The sequence below is a fragment of the Aegilops tauschii genome, chromosome 2, assembly GCF_002575655.3.
Source record: "Aegilops tauschii subsp. strangulata cultivar AL8/78 chromosome 2, Aet v6.0, whole genome shotgun sequence".
Lineage (NCBI taxonomy): Eukaryota > Viridiplantae > Streptophyta > Magnoliopsida > Poales > Poaceae > Aegilops > Aegilops tauschii.
Window position 1 is genome coordinate 76,266,554 of NC_053036.3, and position 21,192 is coordinate 76,287,745.

Below are 21,192 nucleotides of genomic sequence, written 5' to 3' on the forward strand. Positions count from 1 at the left end.
TGATATACTGATACTATTTCACCTGGAAAATCAAAATATTATTATTTTATTTACGCATAATTTTATGCAGTTCGACACATTCTTCTCTATCTATTCGTGTATTATACATAATCAGTTTGCAATGTCGACACCGAGGAGGGATAGTAATTTATGATATTTTAAAAAATTATAAATAAAATTTGACCCATGAACTATATCTAAGTATTGATGTCTTACATCTAAGCATGGGTTTATGTTCCATCACCACATCGGCATTAGCGTTGTGGTGCCTCGTGCATTACCTCGCAGATTTATTAGATATTGTCATGCTTAGTGATTTTTGTTGGTAATTTGTACTTCGGTGTTAATTTATATTCCACGATATTCAATTCTACAATGGATTTTTCAAATGTCAAAGTCCAGATGAAATTGTATAATTAATATATTCCATAGACACATTAATTTTCTCAATAAAACCATATTTGGGCTTTAGTTCATGGCACTTATATTTTAATATTAGAAAATTCACGCAAACATTTGTATTGTAGTCTCTACTTCTTTTATCATGACATCTATCTTTTACCTATTTTTTTGACAGTTTTTATCTTCTTATATAATTAATAGTTTTTGCATTCTTCCTCTCTTAGAAAACCCTCTCAGATTTGGTGTACTTATCTATTTTAGTTGTGATTTCCATTATTATAAATCAAAAGAATAATAAAATAACATATGCCAAAAAAGGTATATTGCGGTCAATACAACGTTATTAGTTCTTATTTGCCCATCCCATATACTTTTGTATATAATAGTGGTCAAAGGTTTTAAACACTGACATCATGTTTACTTATGGTGCCACGTATATTGTAATGAATTGGGAGCTAGGATAAGAATTCCAATCAAAAAAGAAAAAAATATGTACGATAATAGAAACTGTAGCTAAATTTGTGAACTGGAAAATGCAAATAATCAAATGTATGATATATTTTGGAACATATGAAACATTGTGTAATTATAGTAGATCGACATGTACTACCATCATGGAAAAGTCGCACAACTCTTGGAGAACCTATGAGTATCCCAATATTTTTTTTAGTAAAAATGGAATATCATAGAAAAAACAGTTTGTGGTCAATACGCCAATTGGTTTATCCAAACCATATAATTTTGCATATATTACTGGTCAAAGGTTCTAAGCACTAACTGCATGTTCAATTATGAACTTTACATTTTGATACGGATGTGGTATTTTTTCTCTAGGCATGTACATTGTAGATTCTTTCACATGGTCCTCCTCATGAATATTTTCAATGAACAATACTTTATACAAACTGAAGCATTCTCACGCCTTATTTATTTATATTGATTTTTAGAATCTCGACCCTTGTAATTAGAACATGCAGCATGCTTTATTATTATTTTTGTTTGTGAGAATGGAATATAAATTTTTATCACTTACATGGGTTTGAGTTGTTCATTAAATATTTTTATTGCAATTAATATCCCAGTCTAGGCATATGTTATTATTTAAAAAGTTTTTGTTCTATAATATTTTGGCCCCCTGTATTTAATATGCATACGTACACTTCTTATCTACTTTTCATTCTCGGAAGAGAACCTGTGATAGCCTAACATGAAGCAGTAATCAAGAGTCTGGACTCTGGACTATCTTTTTTTAACGCAGACGCCTAAGATTGTTGAAATCATGGACGACATCAACGAACGTATGTCTGGCTTCCCTGGACTCGGTCTCTTCTTTCCTTGTTCTCATTTCTTTTTAATCAGAGTCTTCCTTTGGAACGCTATGCCTGGTTTCCTTGGACTGATATTTTAATAGAAAGGCATATGAGTTAGACCAAAGATGTGTTCAAATATTTGTCTGGGACATGTGAAACTATTTATATATGACATATTTATATTTAACGCTACATCTTTTAAATCTCAACCATTAATACATAAATTTTGGCATCAATTTGGCGCATTACATAATGCTTCATTTTCTAATTCTCGATATCCTTAGAAAGCCATATATGATCGACTTTGCATTCTCATTGTGAGGCAAAATATGAATGTGTGTTTCTAGCGAAAAGAAACCTATATTCAAATGTATATTTATTTATTTTCCAGAGCATGTAATTTTGAACGTTAGTGCCAATTTTTCTTTTTGAAAGAAATATATTCAAGGCTGTACGCATCTCTTTTCTTATGGAGCATAGACATTTTGTATGTTTGAACGTATTTATTTTTGCAGATTAGTTTTCCCACCTATTCCCTTCGTTCCATAATGTAAGACGTTTTTTGACGCTACACTATAATTAAAAAAGTCTTACATTAAGTCTCATGTAGCCTTTAATGCATGGCAGAGTCCATAGTTTTCTTTAAGAAAAGGTGAGCCCGGCTTCGTGTCCTTATGCATGAAAATTTGGCTACCGGCTACTTGATCCCTTGGCCTCTCGACAAGTCCGAGTGAAGCTGCGCAAGCCTGTAAGGTGCAGACTTTAGTATATATTTTTTGCATGCGGACACGTGATGGACTATGACTCTATTTTTCCAAATCAACGCCCACGTTTTCTTTTTCTTTTCAGCCGTGTGCATACGATTCTTTTTATGGAGCCAATTACACAGGGTTTGGTTGTATCTATCTCAGCCGATGTTTCTGAGCTTATCGCTTTATATGCACGCGTAAATAGACGTGACAGTTCAATATGCCAACACATATATGTTTACATGTTACGTATAAACTTTTAAATTTCAGCCGTTGTTATTTTGATCAAACGACAGTAATAATATTAGCAAATGTTTGTAAATGTAGTGGCTTGTTTTACTCTTGTTTTAAGTATATAATAGATAGATAGATAGATAGGTAGATAGATGTGTGCATATGTATTGAAAAAGGATGGCCAGCCGGCCACGCCTGCAAATATGTGTCGGTGCATTGGGCGCACTGCCGGTTCAAATAATAAATAGGACGGACGCTAAGCAGGCGGCCGACCCAAAGGATAAAAAACAGACAAAATTGTGTCCGTTTGAGTCGGCGCGTTGGAGTTGCTCTAACTGCTGCTCATCATGGGCTTTTTGAAAACATGTGGTAGTGTGTGTTTTTGGCTGATTGGGTTGTGGTCTTTCCTCATGTAATTAATATTGCTTCACTTATAGCCCAGTTTGGCCAAGCTTTTAGCACTAGACTTCTCTTTTGCTGTTAGCGGTACATGCGGCAACTGAAACCTCGTTTACCTTTTCGTTGCATATAAGTTTTTTTTTCATTTTTGTTCCATTATCTTTATGATAGGTGGAACCCGATCCATTTTTGGGGTCGTATGAAAAAAACAAACCTTCTGATCATCTTGTTTTTCTACTTTTCCGAGAAAATAAAGGCTTGCATTTCGATGCATTGATACATAAGATGAAGGATAGCACTCCCTTGCATATTGGCTTTGGCTGAAGTCAATATGAAAATTTACAGTAACAAATATCTATGATGTGAAAGTATAGTCAACGATGAATCTAATAGTATTGATTTGGTGGTGTATATATTCATACTCCATCTATTCCTAAATGTAGTGCGCATAGGAAGTTTTAAAAGTCAAACTCCTCCTACTTTGACTACATTTATAGAGGACACATATCTACATCTATAATATTAAGTAAATACCATTAGATGCCTCACTATACATATATTTATTTGGTATTATTTTTGTTGATACTTTTCTCACTAAACTTGGTCAAACTAAACAATGTTTGACTTCTAAGAAATTTTATGCGCACTACATTTAGGAATAGAGGGAGTATATTTTTCTACAAACTTGATAAATGTTTATAAAGTTTGACTTTAGACAAACATAGTATGCAGAGTAAATAAAACGGAGGTAGTACATCACAAACCTAGACAGGCAAACACCCCAAGTACAACGTTGCGCAGCTTCGCAACGAAAAAACCGCTGGGAGGATCGAGGCAAGACCCATCACCCTTCCCTCGCCCGTAGTCATGATTGTGTCGATCAAAACATCGATGCTAGGTCGCACGTTGTTGAAGACAATATTGCCATGCTTTCGAATCCAACAAAGTCACGAGCATGGTCGTCTAGGAGGTGCCCCCTTGTGCATCGTGGCTGGGGTGAAACGGGTGGTCTGCTAACACCAATCTACAAAGTCCTCACTCGCAACTAGAGGCGCAATGGTGGACCGAATCCAAGATATGAACTCGCGCCACGCCACTGGGCACACGAGAAGAGCGAGTAGTGAGGAGGTGGGTCATGGTCTCCTCCGATTGGTCGCAACACAGATGCACACTTAGTTGCATGCCTCTTGTAGTGAGACACTCAGCAGTCCTACACCGCTCTTGGGAAGCAAGCCAAATTAATAACTTCACACTTGAAGATGCCCAATAGTGAAGATCTTGAAGTGACGCCCCATAAAAAGGTTGATGTACCAAAATTTGCCGAAGCATTGAGTCCAAGGGTCCAATGCCCAACCAACACGACCGACACTATGATGAGCTACACCTGATGCACCCTCACCCAAAACCAGATGTACACCACAGGGCTAGCAGTCCGAGGGTCACCCTAATGTTAGTGGTCTAGTAGATGAGCACGACTGTGTCCCGCTTGGTGCGAGATTTACAGCTAGTCACTGGTCCTCAGAGAAGAGGGCGGATGCTCTATTGCCAACGACCATCTTGATGGATGCAGCGAACATGCTCCAAGCTGAGTTTCCTGTCAGCAAACACTGTGTTGCTCCAGATAGCACAACATAACACCAACATCACCTTTTCTTTGTTTACCAAAAAGAGAGCACGCCCTTGGATTTCATTTATTTTGAAACCACATTCATCGTCTTTGAACAACACTTGCTCCGAGCAACAACAAAACCATGTCTCGGATTCGCACCATGATCCGAAACGAGGCAGGCAACCTCGGAGAAGGAGGAGGTGCCTGCTGGCGTGTCCTCTTCTGGCACTTGGATGTGCCGGAGCAACAGGCGTCCAAATTAAGAGAGACTAATTGCACTACTATCTGCATCTCCCCGCCTTTGTTTTTTCAAACAGTGTTGCTAAATCTCAGTCGACCGAGACCGTCTCAGTCCATCCTGTATCCATGTGATATTGCATGGAGATCCGTGCAAGATTATTTTTTTCTTATAGGTTATGGCAGTTGATTGAGACCCTTTTCCAAACGCCAAGTGGGACGATGGTCACGACTCACGTGGGGAAGAAGCCAGACGATGGAGGAGTGACCGGTGGCGATTAGGAGATGTGCTTGCTTCACGTGTGTGGTGCGCGTGATTACACGGCGTAAAAATACGGTTGCCTCGTGCGTGCAGATCCGGCGGGAGTGACAGTTACAGTGTCCTCCCAGAGTGCCACTGTTTCCCCTGCCTCCTCCATCGCGACGTATGTGGTCTGCTGGCCTTGTAATTTTGGCGGACAATGATTCACAGCCTTGGCGCCCGGCGACGAGGCAGCCAGTGTGCGTGTGAAGTGAGCCAAGCGTCCTCTCGAGCGTCGACTCACTCGCCCACATGGCGAGGGAATCGCCCGAGAGTCTTGGGAGCAAATAGGAGCTTGTCCTCTGCGTTCCTCTCGTCTCGCTTTCGAGCCCATCAATTCCCCGCTCGTCGCACTTGTCCTCCTCCTCGTCCTGCGTCATTCATGGCGACGGGCGCCCACCTCTTCCCTACCCGTACCGACGGTGCCACCGCCCCCTTGCTTGTCTCTTCTGCACCCGCTGCATAGCGCATCCTACTAGTACTAGTTACTACTAGTAACAAGAAGCCGGTGCATCCGCGCCAAGAGGAAGGAGGAGAAGGGGCGGAGAAAGCCATGTCCGGCACCGGCGCGGTGACCGTGGCTGTTGCCGACGCGGCAGCGACGCCCACCGGGGAGTGCTACTTCTGCGCCGGCGCTCCGGCTGTGGTGTACTGCCGTGCGGACGCCGCGGGGCTCTGCCTGCCGTGCGACCGCCACGTCCACGGCGCCAACACGGTCTCCTGCCGCCACGCCCGCGCCCCGCTCTGCGCGGTCTGCCGCGCTGCCGCGGCCACCGTCCGCCGCGGCGCTGCCCGGTTCCTCTGCTCGAACTGCGACTTCGAGGAGCAGCAGCACGGGGAGCTAACGCAGGTGCCGCTGCTGCACGACCGTGGCATGGTCGAGGGCTACACCGGGTGCCCCTCGGTGGGCGAGCTCGCGGCGATCCTCGGCATCGTCGTCGGCGACAAAGCGGCTGAGGCGTGGTGGCCTCTTTGGGAGGAGCCCCAAGTGCTCAGCTTCGACGACGTCGTCGTGCCGACCACCGCCTGCCATGGCCTCCAGCCCCTCCTCGCATCGTCCTCTCCAAAGGTTGGTTGCTGACTTGCCGGCACCGTAGCATGCAGCTACTGTTCACCGTCCGGCAAAACGAAAAGGAAAAGAAAGTTCGTTCTCTGATGTTTTTTTACGTATGATGTGTGCAAGAACCGGAGCCCGCCCTGCGGGGAGCTGGACGGCGAGGTTCTCCGGCAGCTAGGGGAGCTCGCCAAGTCGGAGGAGGCGGCGACAGAGCTGGCCTGCGTTGATCAGCTGCCTCCACCATGGGGATCTTCAGATTACGCTGCTATTGGGCATGGTGATCTAGGGGCTCTTGGAGCTGAGGCCATCTGCACGGCAGCAATCCTGCATGTACCTTCATGCCAGGTTTGCAACTTTGAACAGATTCTTTTTTTTACGCTGATATCTCTTCCTGACTAGCTATATTTGCGTGTTTGTTGATAGTACTATCAGATTTACAGAATACAGTCAGAATATATGCAGTTTTACAAAGTTGTCTCTCCACTGAAATTATAATAACCAACCCCCAAAATAGAAGGTGCAAATGCCGTAGACTGAACTCTGGATTTGAAGAACTCACAAGCCATTTTCTTAATCAAATTACCAGCCATGCATAATCTTCCACAAAAATTACCACCATCAATTGTTAGCCTATAAGTTCTAACTCGTACGAAAATGAGATGGCCAAGGCATTATTAGACTAGTAATCCCAACCTAACATCTCCATTTCTGTCCAAGTTGCGGGCCGTAGGCATCCATCTAGCGAAGGCAAACGTTCACAACTAGTATACCATCACATAAAAGGCATCAGATCGACAATGACACGAGTAGCTAAGGATGATTTTTTCGGTTGCAACCGCCTAGTAGTATAGTCTTAGAGCCATCATTATGATATTGATTGATATATTTGATAGTGCCACTAATAGGACCTTGATATTTCTTCGGTCCACCAACCGAAATCCCTTTCAGTACAAAGCCAAAAACGCTGGACAACCAGTTAAAAAAAGAAAGAAAGATGAGATCCATGGACACTAGCATCTGGACATATCGCTCCCGAGGGGAGTCGAACACCGGTCAAGGATGCACTCGGGACAACCAGTTATGTTTCAGTACCATGCATTGCATGTTTCAGTCAGCAACAGTAGATGTTTTCCAGGAACATTCCATCGAGCTGCCACTGCCAGCCATGTGAACATATGATGATTCTGGCCTTGTCACACAGCAGAACCAGGAGGCGTGGATCGCGACGAGTTGCAAACTTCCCGAGCAGGTCTCGGCGAGCTCGTCGGCGGAGCCGAGCCTGTCGTCGTTCGTGGAGGTGTCGGACGTCTGCCCCGGCCTGAGCCGCAGCGGCAGCAGCAGCGTCGACGACGCCACCAACGCCGGGCACGATCACCCTTCGCCGGCTGCGGCACCCGTGACATTGCAGGCGCAAACGGCACCAGCTCAGGCGACCAAGAAGGTCGGCGGCTACGACGTGGTCTACCCTGACCGCGGCAAGGTGATCTCGCGCTACAAGGAGAAGAGGAAGAACAGGATGTACGTGATATATATATAACCAGAGACCAATGCCGCAACACCACCAGAGATTTTCTTTAGCTCGCAGTGCTGATTACTGGATGGATCTGATTTGCTGCAGGTTCGGGAAGCAGATCCGCTACGAGTCGCGCAAGGCCCGCGCCGACGGCAGGGTGAGGATCAACGGCCGCTTCGCCAAGTCGTCGAGCTAGTAGATTTCGAGGACCGACGACGTACACTTGGTCTCCGTGGACGACGACGTTCGTTCTGTACCCTACGTAGCGTGGGTGGGATGAGGGAGCTAGGGGACGGCGTCGCCATGGCAGCTTGTCCTCTGGTCGTACGTGCCATCACGGCGCCACGTACTCGCCGCCTCCACGTGATGTGACTGTGCGAGCTGTGATATGGTTCAGTTTTTTTTTTTTGCGTTATGGTTCAGGTGTGATTTTTTTTTTTGCGCTATGGTTCAGTTACTCTTCCTTCTTTTGTTACCCACAGATCGTGTGTATGTCATTGGGACTGGGATGCCTGTGCCCACGTTTGATGATGGTGAATTGCTGATGTTTTTTTTTTGGAAAAAATTTTAATCTATTCATTTTCAATCATGGCAGTACAACGAACACTAGAAATAAAAATTACATCTAGATCCGTAGACCACCTAGCGACGACTATAAGCACCGAAGCAAGCCGAAGGCGCAGCACCGTCATCGCTGGAGCCGGGCATAACTTGTTGTAGTAGACAGTCGGGAAGTCGTCGTGCTAAGGCCCAATAGGACCAGCACCCCAGAACAGCAACCGCCGCCGATGAAAAATAACGTAGATCGGAAGGATCCAAACCGAAGACACACGAACGTAGACGAACAACAACGAGATCCGAGCAAATCCATCAAAGATAGATCTGCCGGAGACACACCTCCACACGCCCACCAACGATGCTAGACGCACCGCCGGAACGGGGGCTAGGCGGGGAGACCTTTATTCCATCTTCAGGGAGCCGCCGCTGTCTCGCCTTCCTGAGTAGGACACAAACCCTAACAACATTGAAAAAAAAGAGACTAAAAACGGAACCCTTCCGCCGGCTCTTGCCAGGATCCACCGCGCCTCCATGGCCATAGGGCCACCGGAGACGAGGCGGACCTGCGCCGGCGCCGGCGAGAGGCACGAACCCTAACTTTCTTTCTTGGAGGAGGAGTTCTTTCTTGGAGGAGGAGGAGCCCTGGCTCTAGGTACGTAATTGGTGATGTTTGTTATCCACGAAGTCACCAGGGGCGCCTCATAGTCGATGGAAATTTCTTCTCCCACTGAAGGAACATTGACAGAAGGACTAGAATAAATCTAGGAAAATGCGAGCACTAGTGCCAAGTTTAGGATTTGAACCCTGATGAGCTGGTTCCACCACAAGGAACCTAACCATTTGAGTTACGCTCGCTTCGCCACACGATTACACTCTTGCGCACACTGCTCATCAGCACAAAAATAACCAGATTGTTTGAAAAATAATAATAAAGAAGAATAAAATTCTAAATCGAAAACACATAAAAACAAAAACAGAAAAAAAAAAAGGTAGAGGCGGAAGGACCGGGTGTTCAGATGGGCGACATAGAGCTTGTTGGGTCGGACAAGCTAATGGGCCAACCTGTTAAGGAATTGATAGACCCAAAATAGAGAGGTCAGTCCAAAACAAGACACATCACAGAGTAGAAAAAAAGGGAGCACAAATCATGAAGCATCACCAACAGTCAGAAATATCAACTGACCCAAATTCTATTTCCAGGCAAGTTACATCTAGCTAAAAATGATAACTTTAACCATGGTAAAGCTTTTGTTTAGACCATGGCAACTTCATTACTTTAATCATGGCAAACTTTCTTGTTTTCACACCTTCATGTTTTTACACCACCAAGGAATCTTGTTATTAACCATCATTCATTTTCTGTAAACTATTTTTTGGAACATGACAAATTTTATGATACAACATGGTAATTTGGCAAACATTTTTTTGAAACAATGACAAACTTTTAGTTCACCATAATTTTGCCAAAGGTTCTTCTATGTATTTAAATTTTTGGCACTTTTTTTGTAGTTTCATAATTGTTTTGATCTATTCGTACCGACACAGCTTTAAAACATATAATTGCTAAGTTTTTAAAGTTCTGATCCATTTCTAGCATGATGGGAACTTATTATACATGGTAATTTATGGAAAAAATTGTGTATTCAAAATTATGTAGACTTTTGGTACAAATTCCAATTTCAAGTTTTTTTAGGAGTCACAAACCTTGGGGCTTTTCAATGTCATTTTTGGTTGTGGTGTAATGGTGACCGTTGGGGAGAGGTGAGGCCCGTTTAAAAAGGCCAGAAGCTCTGGGGGAGGGTGTTCGTGCTAGGGGATCTTTCGTGTGCTGCACGAGAGCTCCTCCCTAGCGCCTTAAGCGCTGGGAAGAGTAGCTGGCGCTCACGCTCCACCCCTCATGCCTCATGGATTGGCCCAATAAAAGGAGGCGGTCGCTGGTTCAGGGAGTCATTGGTTTTCTAGGTTTGTGGTTGCAGTTGACTCTCGACTTTCAAGAAAAAATGATAAAAAAGAATAATGTTGACAAAAAACAAAAAGTTCACCAAATTCAAACAAAGTTTGGGATTTTGAAAAAAAGTTCACCAATTTAAAAGATGTTTCATCCATTTTAAAAAATTTGCCAATTTAGAAAAAGTTCATCAATTTGGAAAAATGTTCACGGATTTTCTAACAAAAGTTCATGAATTTGAAAAAACAAGAATTTTGAAAAAAATATCACAGATTGGAAAAAACAGTTCATGGATATGAAAAAGTTCGTACATTTTGAATAAAAATCATGAATTTAGAAAAAGATCACTTATTTTCAAATAAAATCAAGAATGTTAAAAAAGGTTGTCGATTTAAAAAATACTAATTTGAAAAAAAAATGTGGTTTGAAAAAATTGTTTATTTATATGAAAAATATCACAATTTTGAAAAAACTTTGCACATACAAAAAATAGAATAGAAAAAATAAAAAGGAAGAAGGAAAAAACGAAAAGAAAAATGAAAAGGAAAGAAAAGAGAAATAAAACAAGAAAAAGCAGTCTAGAAAACCAAGAAAAAAAATGGACGTCGATATTGAATGTACTTTCGGTCTGGGGAGGAGCCAGACCGAACGACTCGTTCGGAAGAAGGCAGTCCATCGATCGAACGATTCTGTTCGGGACGAGAAGCGCCCAGCGCGAACACAATCCTCACAGGCCAGTTTGCAGCCCAGTTTGGGCCGAAAAAACTGTGACCAAAATAAGCCCACTTTTGCCGATGGATAATAAAGGCCAGAATTTGCCATACTCTGAAATATATTGGAATGATCGAAAAATAAATTTGTCATGATAGATAGAAAATAAAAAACAAGATACCACTAAAATACCCAATGGATTCAAACAAAAAATTTCCATCACCTTTATAAAGCAAAAAATGCCATGGTCAAAAAAGATCGCAAATGGCACAAGAGAAAGGTTCATGGGGAAAAAATCACATGAACGGCGGAAAAAGGCAAAAAATTGCCGTCAACGTAAGGTACTTTTTTTTGCTATGGAAAATAAAAGTAAAATTTGTCATGCTCCACAGAAGTAAATTTGCCATGAGTGACAGTATGTAAATTTGCCATGTATGTTAAATAAAAATTTCCATGCCAATAAAGTTAAATTTGCCATGGCAATAAAAAGGTTAATTTTGCCACGGCAAATAAAAGGTTAATTCTGCCATTTTTCATGTATGTTAAACAAAAATTTCCAGGCCAATAAAGTTAAATTTGTCATGGCAATAAAAAGGTTAATTTTTCCACGGTTGAAAATAAGCAAAAATTGGCATGGCAAAAATGTAAGTAAAAAAGGCATGGCAATAAGAAGTGAAAATGGCATGTTCTTAGAAAAGCTAACGGTTCAAAAGGCAAATTTTGCCAACGATGTAAAAAAATTGCCATGTAAAAAAAATTAAAACTTGGCATGCTAAATAGAAGTAAATTCGCCATGAGTGCCGAAAAGTAAATTTTCCATGTATGTAATAAAAATTGCCATGGCGATAGAGATAAATTTGCCATGGCAAATAAAAGGTTTAATTTGCCGTGGTCGAAAATAAAAAAGTAATAATTAGCATGGAAAAAAAGCAAAATTTCCATGGTAATAAAAATGAAGAGTTTGCCATGGTTAATTACTAAATTTGCCATGGACTTTTGCTTTTATAGTCCCATATGAATTGCAAACACATATATATTCCATGTTCCAAAATCAAAAGTTGCCATGGCAAGAATGCAAATAAATTTGTCGTGATCTGAAAACTAGAATTGCCATGATCAATAAACTAAATTTTTAATGGTTAGATGGCAAATGTATAAGATTAGTTGCCATGGTGTACCAAAAAAATGCCATGGTAAAAACAGTAAATTTGCACCATGATCCAAAATCTAAAGTTGCCATGGCAAGAATGCAATAAATTTGTCGTGATCCGAGAACTAAATTTGCCATGATGTGATAATTATAGTTGACATCATCCAGGAAGAAAATTTGTTGTGATGGTATAATCCTAAAGCTTGCGACGGTAGTGTTGCAAAAAGACCTAAATTTGTCATGTTTGCAAGACAAAATGATGTTTTGACATGGCAAAAAGATAGGGAAAGCTTGCTACTAATTGTTCTGAAATCATAGCAATTTCTGCCATGGCATCATGGCAAATATTTTACTGAACAAAGTTATAGATGAATCATGGCAACTATTTACTAACAATTTGCTATGGTATATAAAAAATCATAGAAAATTCATAACAAAAGCGGGACCAGCGGCAAAAAAGTAGACCATGGTGAAATGGGCATGTTGTCAGATTTTTAGCCATGTCTCTCTGGCAAATATGGAGACATAGCAACTGTTGAGAACTGATAAACCATCAACAAAAAATAACAAATAAAAATGATTATTCCCTAAAACAGTGGCAAAATTGCCACGAACAAAAATAAATCTAGATAACATAATTATACCTAAAAATTGCCGTGTGGGTCAGTCCATTCATTTTACACACAAAAATTGCCATGCGGTGTAAATTGGGTAAAGGCATACAGAGGGCACATAGATTTGACAAGTGCATCAGAGATGAAACAAATTGAATGTACACAAATGAAATGAAACAGAGGTGAAGGTGTAGGATGTGGACACAGATACCTCGAGGACGAGCTCGCTGGGCTCGTTGTAGATGAGCAGCATGACGAGGACGCCGCAGGGCACCACACCTCCAGCAGCACGGTCATTTCTCGCCATCGAACTCCACAGCGCGGTCGTCGGTGTCGGCCGCATCGTCTACCAGGTCGCGACTCGCGGCGGTGGAGCTGCCCAAGTCTGGCATTGGGTCGGCGGGCAGCAAGCCCCATCCCAGACCGCAGCGCTCGCGTAGCCGCGTCAGCACCCGGGGCAGTAGCAGGGGCGCACCCCGTCGTCTACCGCATCGCCCCCCATACGCAGCTCCCGCGATTCGACCTCGACGGCGCAAGATCTGACGGCGTGCCTCTCCGCGTAGCGCAAGTCCTCGACGACGCCATGGCCTGCTTGTACTAGAGCTCATCATCGCGAGAGCCGCGGAGCTCCCGTCGCGCGGTCGTCGTCGACCGTACTCCTTCCCGCGAGGTCGTCGTGGGACTTGCGGGGCTCCTCGTCGCGCGGAAACCGCCGATGCGGTGGTCCTCGGCCGGGCGCGCTCGCCTGTCGCGGGGCCTGCCGCACTCCTCCGTGTGAGGCCGTCATGGGAGCTGCGGAGCTCGTCGTGTGTCGCCGTCGATGCGCGGCAACCGCCGATGCGGTAGTCCTTAGGCGGAGTCGCGCCCATGCCGCGGGACCTGCCGCGCTCCTCTGCACGAGGCCGTCGCGGGAGCTGCGGAGCTCGTCGTGTCTCGCCATGGATGTGGGCGAAGGCCTCCGCCGCAGATGTGGCTGAGATTGAGATTGGGGAGCGGTGGTTTCTACTTTCTAGTGAGTGGGGAGAGGAGACCGCGAGAGGATAAGCTGCGGTCGCCGTTCGGCACAACGACACGTCCTACCGAACGAAAAGATAATCTGACGTGGCTCACTCCGTGCGTGAAGATTCGTGCGCCCACAACCAATGATATCCAACACATTCGGGCTGAAACGTCCAAAATCTGACGTTCGGCACTTATAGATTCCGAAAAAAATCAGGTTTGGAAGCTTCCCAAAAGTGGTCTGGGCCTCTGGGAAGCTTCTTCACAAAACCAGGTTTAGTCCAAATCCATTGATCCTGGTTTCAGTCTGTGCCTCCAAACTACGATCTTTTGATTTCCCTCCGAATCAGAGTATTATTGCCTTACGGAATACTCCTACGAGACAGCTCAATATGGCAATCGACGGCAAATACGGCCACCTTCCCACAGTCTGGACGGACGAATCCACTACTACTCCCTCCGTTCCAAATTATTTGTCATGATTTTAGTTCAAATTATTCTGATAATCACTGCACATAAAATGTTCTCTGGTTCAAACAAACACACCAAACACGGGAAAATCATCGTCAAAGCATGCATCAGATTAATGAACAGTTTGTCGTATGGAAAAGGCACTTACGATTGATAACCTTTCCGTCAACAAAGAAACTCACGATTATTGCCATCAATCAAGAAAAAAACCTTTAATGGTTCTGAGGAACTAAAGACATACAAAATAATTTATCGACAATCAATATGCATAAAGAAATTACATTTATTTGCCTCACTTGCGTGCAATTATGCAGACATACGGCAAGTCAATAGAGCCTATGTAAAATTTTCCATTGTCTCTTTCCATGACCTCTGCAGGCTTCACACGCTTGGGCCCCTCATCTCTTCGAGTATCTCGCCGTCAGCTCCGATCCTCACAGCGAGCAGATGGCTATTGGGGCAAGAGGGCAATTCATTCTTCTCGCCGTGTAACGCCACCCAGTAACCTCCCCATCTTTCAGGCCTCACGTTATCGAGGTAGCTTGGGAGATCTACAAAAGGCTCGCACGTCCCCGTCTTGGACCCTTTGATCCAGTGCCTTAGCAGCTTGCACGGCCCAGTAGATGCGACAATGAGATGTGTACGGTTGGTGCTGATAGCGACGCCGTTTGCATACGCCAGGCGTGTTTGGAGCACCGCGACATCACCTGTACGTGGGTCGTACCTCATGAGACGCCCTGTTGAATCCCCTGATCTTGTGACCATTTCATGATGCGTCCTGTCATACTTCATAGAACTATCGGTGAAGTAGACTTGACCGGTGACCTGGTCGATGTCAACCCCGTTGGTGAAGCGGAGAGGTAAATCATCAACCGCATTGACTAATAATGTGGCTTCCCCACCACCAGGACCAACCCGCATGAGTCCCTTGTATGCGTAGGCCACGTATAGATCCCCAAACTTGTGGTGAAACTGCAAACCAAGCAGCCGGCCACACTGACTCTCCGTGGAAGTTGCCGGGCAGAATATCGAAGTCCTGCACATGTCTTCATCGTAGCCAGGGCCGTATGCGTAAGTGGTCCAGCCTATCTTGTCCCCATTCCACCTGAGGTCGCGGCCGTCGAAGACGCCGCTATATGGGTCGTGCCCTTGGGCGTCGAAGGTGATGCTCTCTGGCCCTTGAAGAAGTCCGTCCGCCAACGGCAGCTGTTGGATCTTGGTGGCATCAAAGCTGGTGGCTGCCGTTGCGCCGGACATGAAGATCATGACGAGCAAGACGACTGCGATCGTCGCCTTGACGAACCGGCTCATGCAGCAGCCCATTGTTTTTGCTAATTTACTAGGTCGAGCTCATCGTACGCACGTGGACGTTGGCTAAAGTGCTCGAGTCTTTTCGGCGGATTTCTATCTGGTCCGGTCGATGCTTTTTGGTGGAGACAATAGGGTGAGCGGCCGGGGAGAGGCATTGCAGCAACCGAGCTCCACTGCTCTCTATATTTGAACATTTTGAAATTCGAGTTTTTGAAGTTTCAAAAAAATGTGAATTTTTTCCCGGGATACATATACACATTTCAATTACACACGTCAAGTTTCGGCAGAAGTCTCGTTTTGCTTTGTGCTATAGAAAAATAATAAATTTCTCACAGTATATAGGATAAAAAGGGTGCCATTTGTCAGAATTTTCTCTTTTTTGTATTTCTGAAAATACAAAGTATATCTTTTCCAGATTTTTACCAGGCCTTTGGAATATGTGTCTTTTATATTCGTACGCTGTGGTATCTTCATGTTCTGGTGCTCGCATTTATTCGGTGACTTCGTAAATTTCAAGATAATATGCCGGCGCAGTCTTTCGGAAGTGCTCATCTCTACTCCTAATGGAGCAGTTGGTAGTCTCGCTTTTAGGGTTTTTTTCGTCCCACCTCCCATGGTTTTTTGGTACCTCCTCCCACTTTTGCTGGTTTTTTTCGTAGATTTTTTTCGTCCCCTCCCCCACTTCATCGGTTTATTTTCGCGTCACCCTCTCACACAACGAAAGAAATCTGAACAGATCAGAACTTTCCATACCGTCGCAAGTTATTTAGTAATGTAGAATCAATCACGAACAATCTTTAAAGATCAAATCTAAATTAATTAACCTTACCTTAAATCACTCAATCACATTAATTAGAAAACAAATAATTAATTTTCAGAAAAATCGCTCAATCACATTAACCTTACCTTAACTCACGGATGGTAATCAATCTCCAAACAAAGGAACAATACATCGAGGGAGCAGTAAATAAACTCCGTTTCTTATGACATGTATATGATCTTCCCTTCCCTCTCCGTTGTCGAGCGTTCTTGATTCTCGAGGCTGATGCTTGGGCTGCGTCACTGGGTCACGACGGTGCCAGAGGATGAGGACGGCGAGGCCGGGTGCCGCGGCAACGCGTTGGCCGCGGCTGGTGAAGGGGGCGAAGAAGGGCGGCTTCCCTGGCCCTGGCCGTGGCCGTGGCCCTGGGAGTTGGTGCGGTGGAAGCGGCACTTGAAGGACCCGGCGTGGGTAGCCAGCGCGCAGCGCACTTGGAAGCAGGCCCGTGGCCCGCGCCGGACGGCGCCGACGCCGACCCGGGCCACCTCCTCCGCGTATTCTTGGAGCTGTGGCTGGCCGATTTACATGAAATTAATTCCCTCAGTCGTGGTGGTAAATATAATACACATAATCCATATTGTTATGCACTAGCGTGTGTATGTGTGAAATAGATGGATTATGGTCTCGTACCCAATAAGATGGATATGTGTGTGTGTGTTAGAGAGAGAGGGAGAGGGGGAGAGAGAGTGAGGAAGAGGGAGGGAGAGAGTGCGTGTGAGGATTTGATGGTAAAAAAGGTCGCCAATGTCACTTGATATATATGAGAATATTAATATTGAACTTTTAAAGTTAACGTGGCCCTGTTGCAACACACGGGCGTTCTTCTAGTATAGGTAGGGTGTGTGTGCGCGTTTATAGGGGTGAGTGTATGCGCGTGTATATGAGCGCTTGTATCTGTACTGTGTTAAAAAAAATATTTATAGGTTCACTGTAGGTGGCTGGTGCTCTGACTTTGATTCTAATCTGAGGTCCGAGTACGTGTGGACTACGAGTTTCCTCTGGACCGTGCCGGCTACGTATCTGAGCTCCGAGTGCTAATCAGGAAAACGAAAACAACACGGCTGTGAGTTTCTTTTCTGGAGGTAAACGATCCACCCCACGAGTTGGGCCAGCCGAATTACGGTCTACGGCAATGTTTACCGCTAGGAGTCTGATAGTTTTAGATTTTCTTCCGTAGGGTTCTGAGAGCGCTCTGCGTTTCTTCTTCCCGTTTCTCTTTGGTTTTTTGGTTTTCTTTTATTCCTTTTCTAGTTTCCAGCTGTTTTTTTCCATCTGTTTTCTCATTTTTATTTATTTTCTCTCATTTCCCCCAACCTTTTCATTTATATAAATATTTTATGTGCACATTAATGTTTTCAAAATAATAGTGATCATGTTTTTCAATATGCCATGAATATTTATTCTAAATACATGATGAATATATCTTCTTATACTATACATAGACACAATATTGTGTATATTTTCCCTCCAAAATACGCATTGAACATCTTTAAATATACGATGAGCATTTTCTTAGATATAAGATGAACATCTTAAAAACATGATGAATTTTTTCTGATACAAAGTGAAAAGAAAATTCAAACACGGTGAACATTACTGTTTGTACACCGTGAACATTCTTTTAAAAAGGATGAGCATGTTTTAAACACATGGTCATCTTTTTTAAAACGGGGTGACCATTTTTCTTCAATACACCGTGAACTTTTTGTAAAAAGGTTCATGCTTTTTTATTTAACTCCTCAATGGTTTTCTTTTTCAAAAAATTATATGAAATTTTCGAAAATTGTTCATGTAACTAAAATATGTTCACATTTTTATAAAAAGGTTATGTTTTATGCTAAAAGTACCGACCGGAAAGCTCAAAGCAAAAAAAACAGACAAAAATTGCCGCAACAATGATTTAGACAAGAAACAATACGATTCCTCTCGACATGGCGCAAACAATAAGACGGGAGCCACAAAATATAAATGGGTCAACCTACCATCTCGTACCCTCAAGCGCTTCATGGGCCGGCCTGTTAAGAATTGTAGGAAGGGAGGGGGTTGTGCACTGGTTTGCACGCTACCTTATAACTCGGACGCTTAAGGCGCCAAATAGGCATTAGCCATTTTTTTTCGACCAAAGGAAACATATTAATATCACGGAGATACTATACCGCTGCAACAATGCAATGCTTTAATGGCACTACGGATGCACACATAAAAAAATGAGCTAAAAAGAAAAGTCCCGCTACAGTGATCTAGTCCTTGAAGCAGCAGTACAAACACCACCAAGACAGCATCTGAAGTCCAAATTCTCCAAAAACGACGACTCTAAAAAGAAAACAATGCACAAGCGTCGTCGTCGTCCGATCATAGATCATAGGTTTTCACCCTGGGCCAAATCATAGGTTTCCACGCTCTCAAAACAATGCCTTCAAAAAGGTCATTGCCAGGCACAACCAATTAAGGCCAGACCTTGTATTTTTACCCTGAAAGGTAAGACCTTGAATTTCTCATGTGCTATCGCTCCCACTTGCATGCCGCTGCTAGAGTCCCGTAACACCAAGCAAATTCCTCATCACCTCAAACACTCGAACCACCATTATTAGTCCTCAAATCACAGCTTACATGACAATCTCTGCATCTGACTTCACCATGAAACGAAAAAGTCGACATGTCCCATGATGGCAACAAATAGTAGAGCTTCGCGCCGCTTCCTCCTGAAACCAAACGGTCGGAAAAAACATAGGTGCGCATGACTGAATCCCATCCCATCCAGCAATCGCCACGCACGAGGCGCCCAAATCACAGCTTTGCCGGTGAACTCCCTTGGGCGCCTCGTGCCCCTGCCCACGAGGCGCCCAAGGGGCAAAACGAGTTAGTGCCCCTGCCCTTTCCTTCTGGTTGATTATTCCTTGTATGCCAGCCAATTTAAACTGGGCAGTGATCGCGCCGTTCGTGTTTGCCACTGCTATAACTTCTATGCAGTCCGCGTTAAATTAAACAGTTTGGAAAGCAAGTAGTATCCTCTTATTATTATATTAACCCCATCCAAAAAAGCTTGTTCCTCAAATGGATGTATTTAGGACTAACTTCGTGTTAGATACATTCATTTAAGAAAGACGGAGGGAGTACTACTTATTATGTGTTCTGTCCCAAAACTATGTTTCCTAGAAGGCCACCGTGGGTGCGAAGATATATCTAAGATCGATTGGCATTTGTTCTTAAAATCCCACCGTTCCTATTTGCTAGGGATCGATGATCAGTCCTTCCTGACATGATGATGGTATTTAATACCAAAGAGCGGCCATATGTTCTTTTTTCAGAATACATTGTGTTAGCTTAGCACATTAATATATTCTGAGTTACACTGTAATAGGTTAGGATTTGAACATACAATTGAGCTTGTATACCTACTGAATTACTCCTCCAGCCATTTTTGGGAGACATGATAATTGTATCTTTCCCCCTTAACATGATTGTACCTGTTTATTTTTGTATCAGGTTGTTTGGTTTGAAGAATTTCAAACTTTCAAGGACAAGACCAGCGCCATAAACCCTGTTACTGGTGTTAACGAACAGCTTACTACCATGATTCAGAAGCACATCGAACCTAAGCAGAAAATAGCTGTTGGAAAGCTTGAATATAAAGATATCATTGAAGACAAGTTGGTCGGTGTTAACCCTCTTGTTTGCTTATTCTGAACAATTAGAGTACCGATTTTGTTGTGGCTTTCTTCAGGGAATTTCCTGCCTGTTTGATGGTACTATCATGGAGTTGATGTGGGGCCTGAAGAATTGCATGCAGTATTTAGTGCCTGAAGAAAAGTCGGAGCTGACTAAGGAGGATCGCCTTCATATGAGTGAAGGGATGAAAATTCTCCTGCGTAGATATAAAATTGAAGTCGAACTGGAGATGGTGAGTTCATCACCTCCTTCATTTTCCAGTGCGCCGATTCCTTTCTGCTTTATTACTCCAGTCACGTATCGTTACACTTCTGTGCGCCTAGTGCCACCAATTTCCAGCGACCAAAGTATTTTGATGCAATTCCCCCCCATATTTTTGCCGTTTGATTTCTTCTTCTACTGTCCAGGTTAATAAACTTATCATTGAGAAGACAGGCATTCTGTATAGTTCTGATGTTTGTGTCAACAAACATTCCGACTTTATGCGGTCTGCTGGTGAGCACCTTAAGAAGATATCAGACATCGACTCTCGGCATTGGGGTTTAGTTAAAATAGCGGCTGCTCTCAAGATACTATGTTACCCCGACGAGGGACTTCCCGGTGATCCTCGACCGGTAAACCATGGCACTTAGCTGATATATTCTTGGCTTCTCGATGTGCGCTTTTGCAGGGAACCTGTTAATCAAGCAATGGGTTAAAGTATACTATCTTTTCAGGTTTTCTCAAGAGATGAGTTTTTCAAGCTAGTGCATCATGGACCTCTGTACGAAGGTAAAATATTGAAGGTGCCTTGCAAGATTGCCTTCGACCAAATGGTGTCGGCCCGTGGCCTTAGGAATAAGACGCTACCACTATTGGCCCATTACGTGAGGGAGGCAAGAGAGGCGTATGAAGCTGACCAAGCTTTGATGAGCAGCAGTTGATCCGACAAAAAAATATACTGGGCTCCAAAGTTTAAGTACTCAGTAGGGGAGTACTACTCGTCATCCTAGCTTAAGTACCACTCAGCAATATTAGCAACATTGAATGCATAGACTCTTGTGGGATACTAGAATTTTTTGCATGAGATGCTCTTTTTTACAGCGAAAGCAACCTCTTATTGCTCAACGAGCATCAAGCATTTTACAAGC

The 21,192-nt window shown here is 43.6% G+C and overlaps 2 protein-coding genes across 3 annotated transcripts; one reads left to right on the plus strand and one right to left on the minus strand.

The window, feature by feature from the left end:
* The first annotated feature begins 5,287 nt into the window (after positions 1-5,287).
* Positions 5,288-9,378, plus strand: LOC109773389 (zinc finger protein CONSTANS-LIKE 13). 2 transcript variants are annotated; one of them, XM_020332089.4, is made up of 4 exons: positions 5,288-6,310; positions 6,425-6,643; positions 7,503-7,816; positions 7,917-9,378. In XM_020332089.4, the coding sequence occupies exons 1-4, from the start codon at positions 5,795-5,797 to the stop codon at positions 8,005-8,007; spliced, it is 1,140 nt and encodes a 379-aa protein (XP_020187678.1). In that variant the 5' UTR covers positions 5,288-5,794; the 3' UTR covers positions 8,008-9,378. The 2 variants fall into 2 exon arrangements, with proteins under 2 accessions (XP_020187678.1, XP_020187674.1); XM_020332085.4 differs by having other exon boundaries at positions 5,410-6,310; positions 7,500-7,816.
* Positions 9,379-14,643: 5,265 nt separating this feature from the next.
* Positions 14,644-15,585, minus strand: LOC109773405 (protein STRICTOSIDINE SYNTHASE-LIKE 10-like). Its single transcript, XM_020332098.1, has one exon. The coding sequence runs from the start codon at positions 15,583-15,585 to the stop codon at positions 14,644-14,646; it is 942 nt and encodes a 313-aa protein (XP_020187687.1).
* Between the last annotated feature and the right edge of the window lie 5,607 nt (positions 15,586-21,192).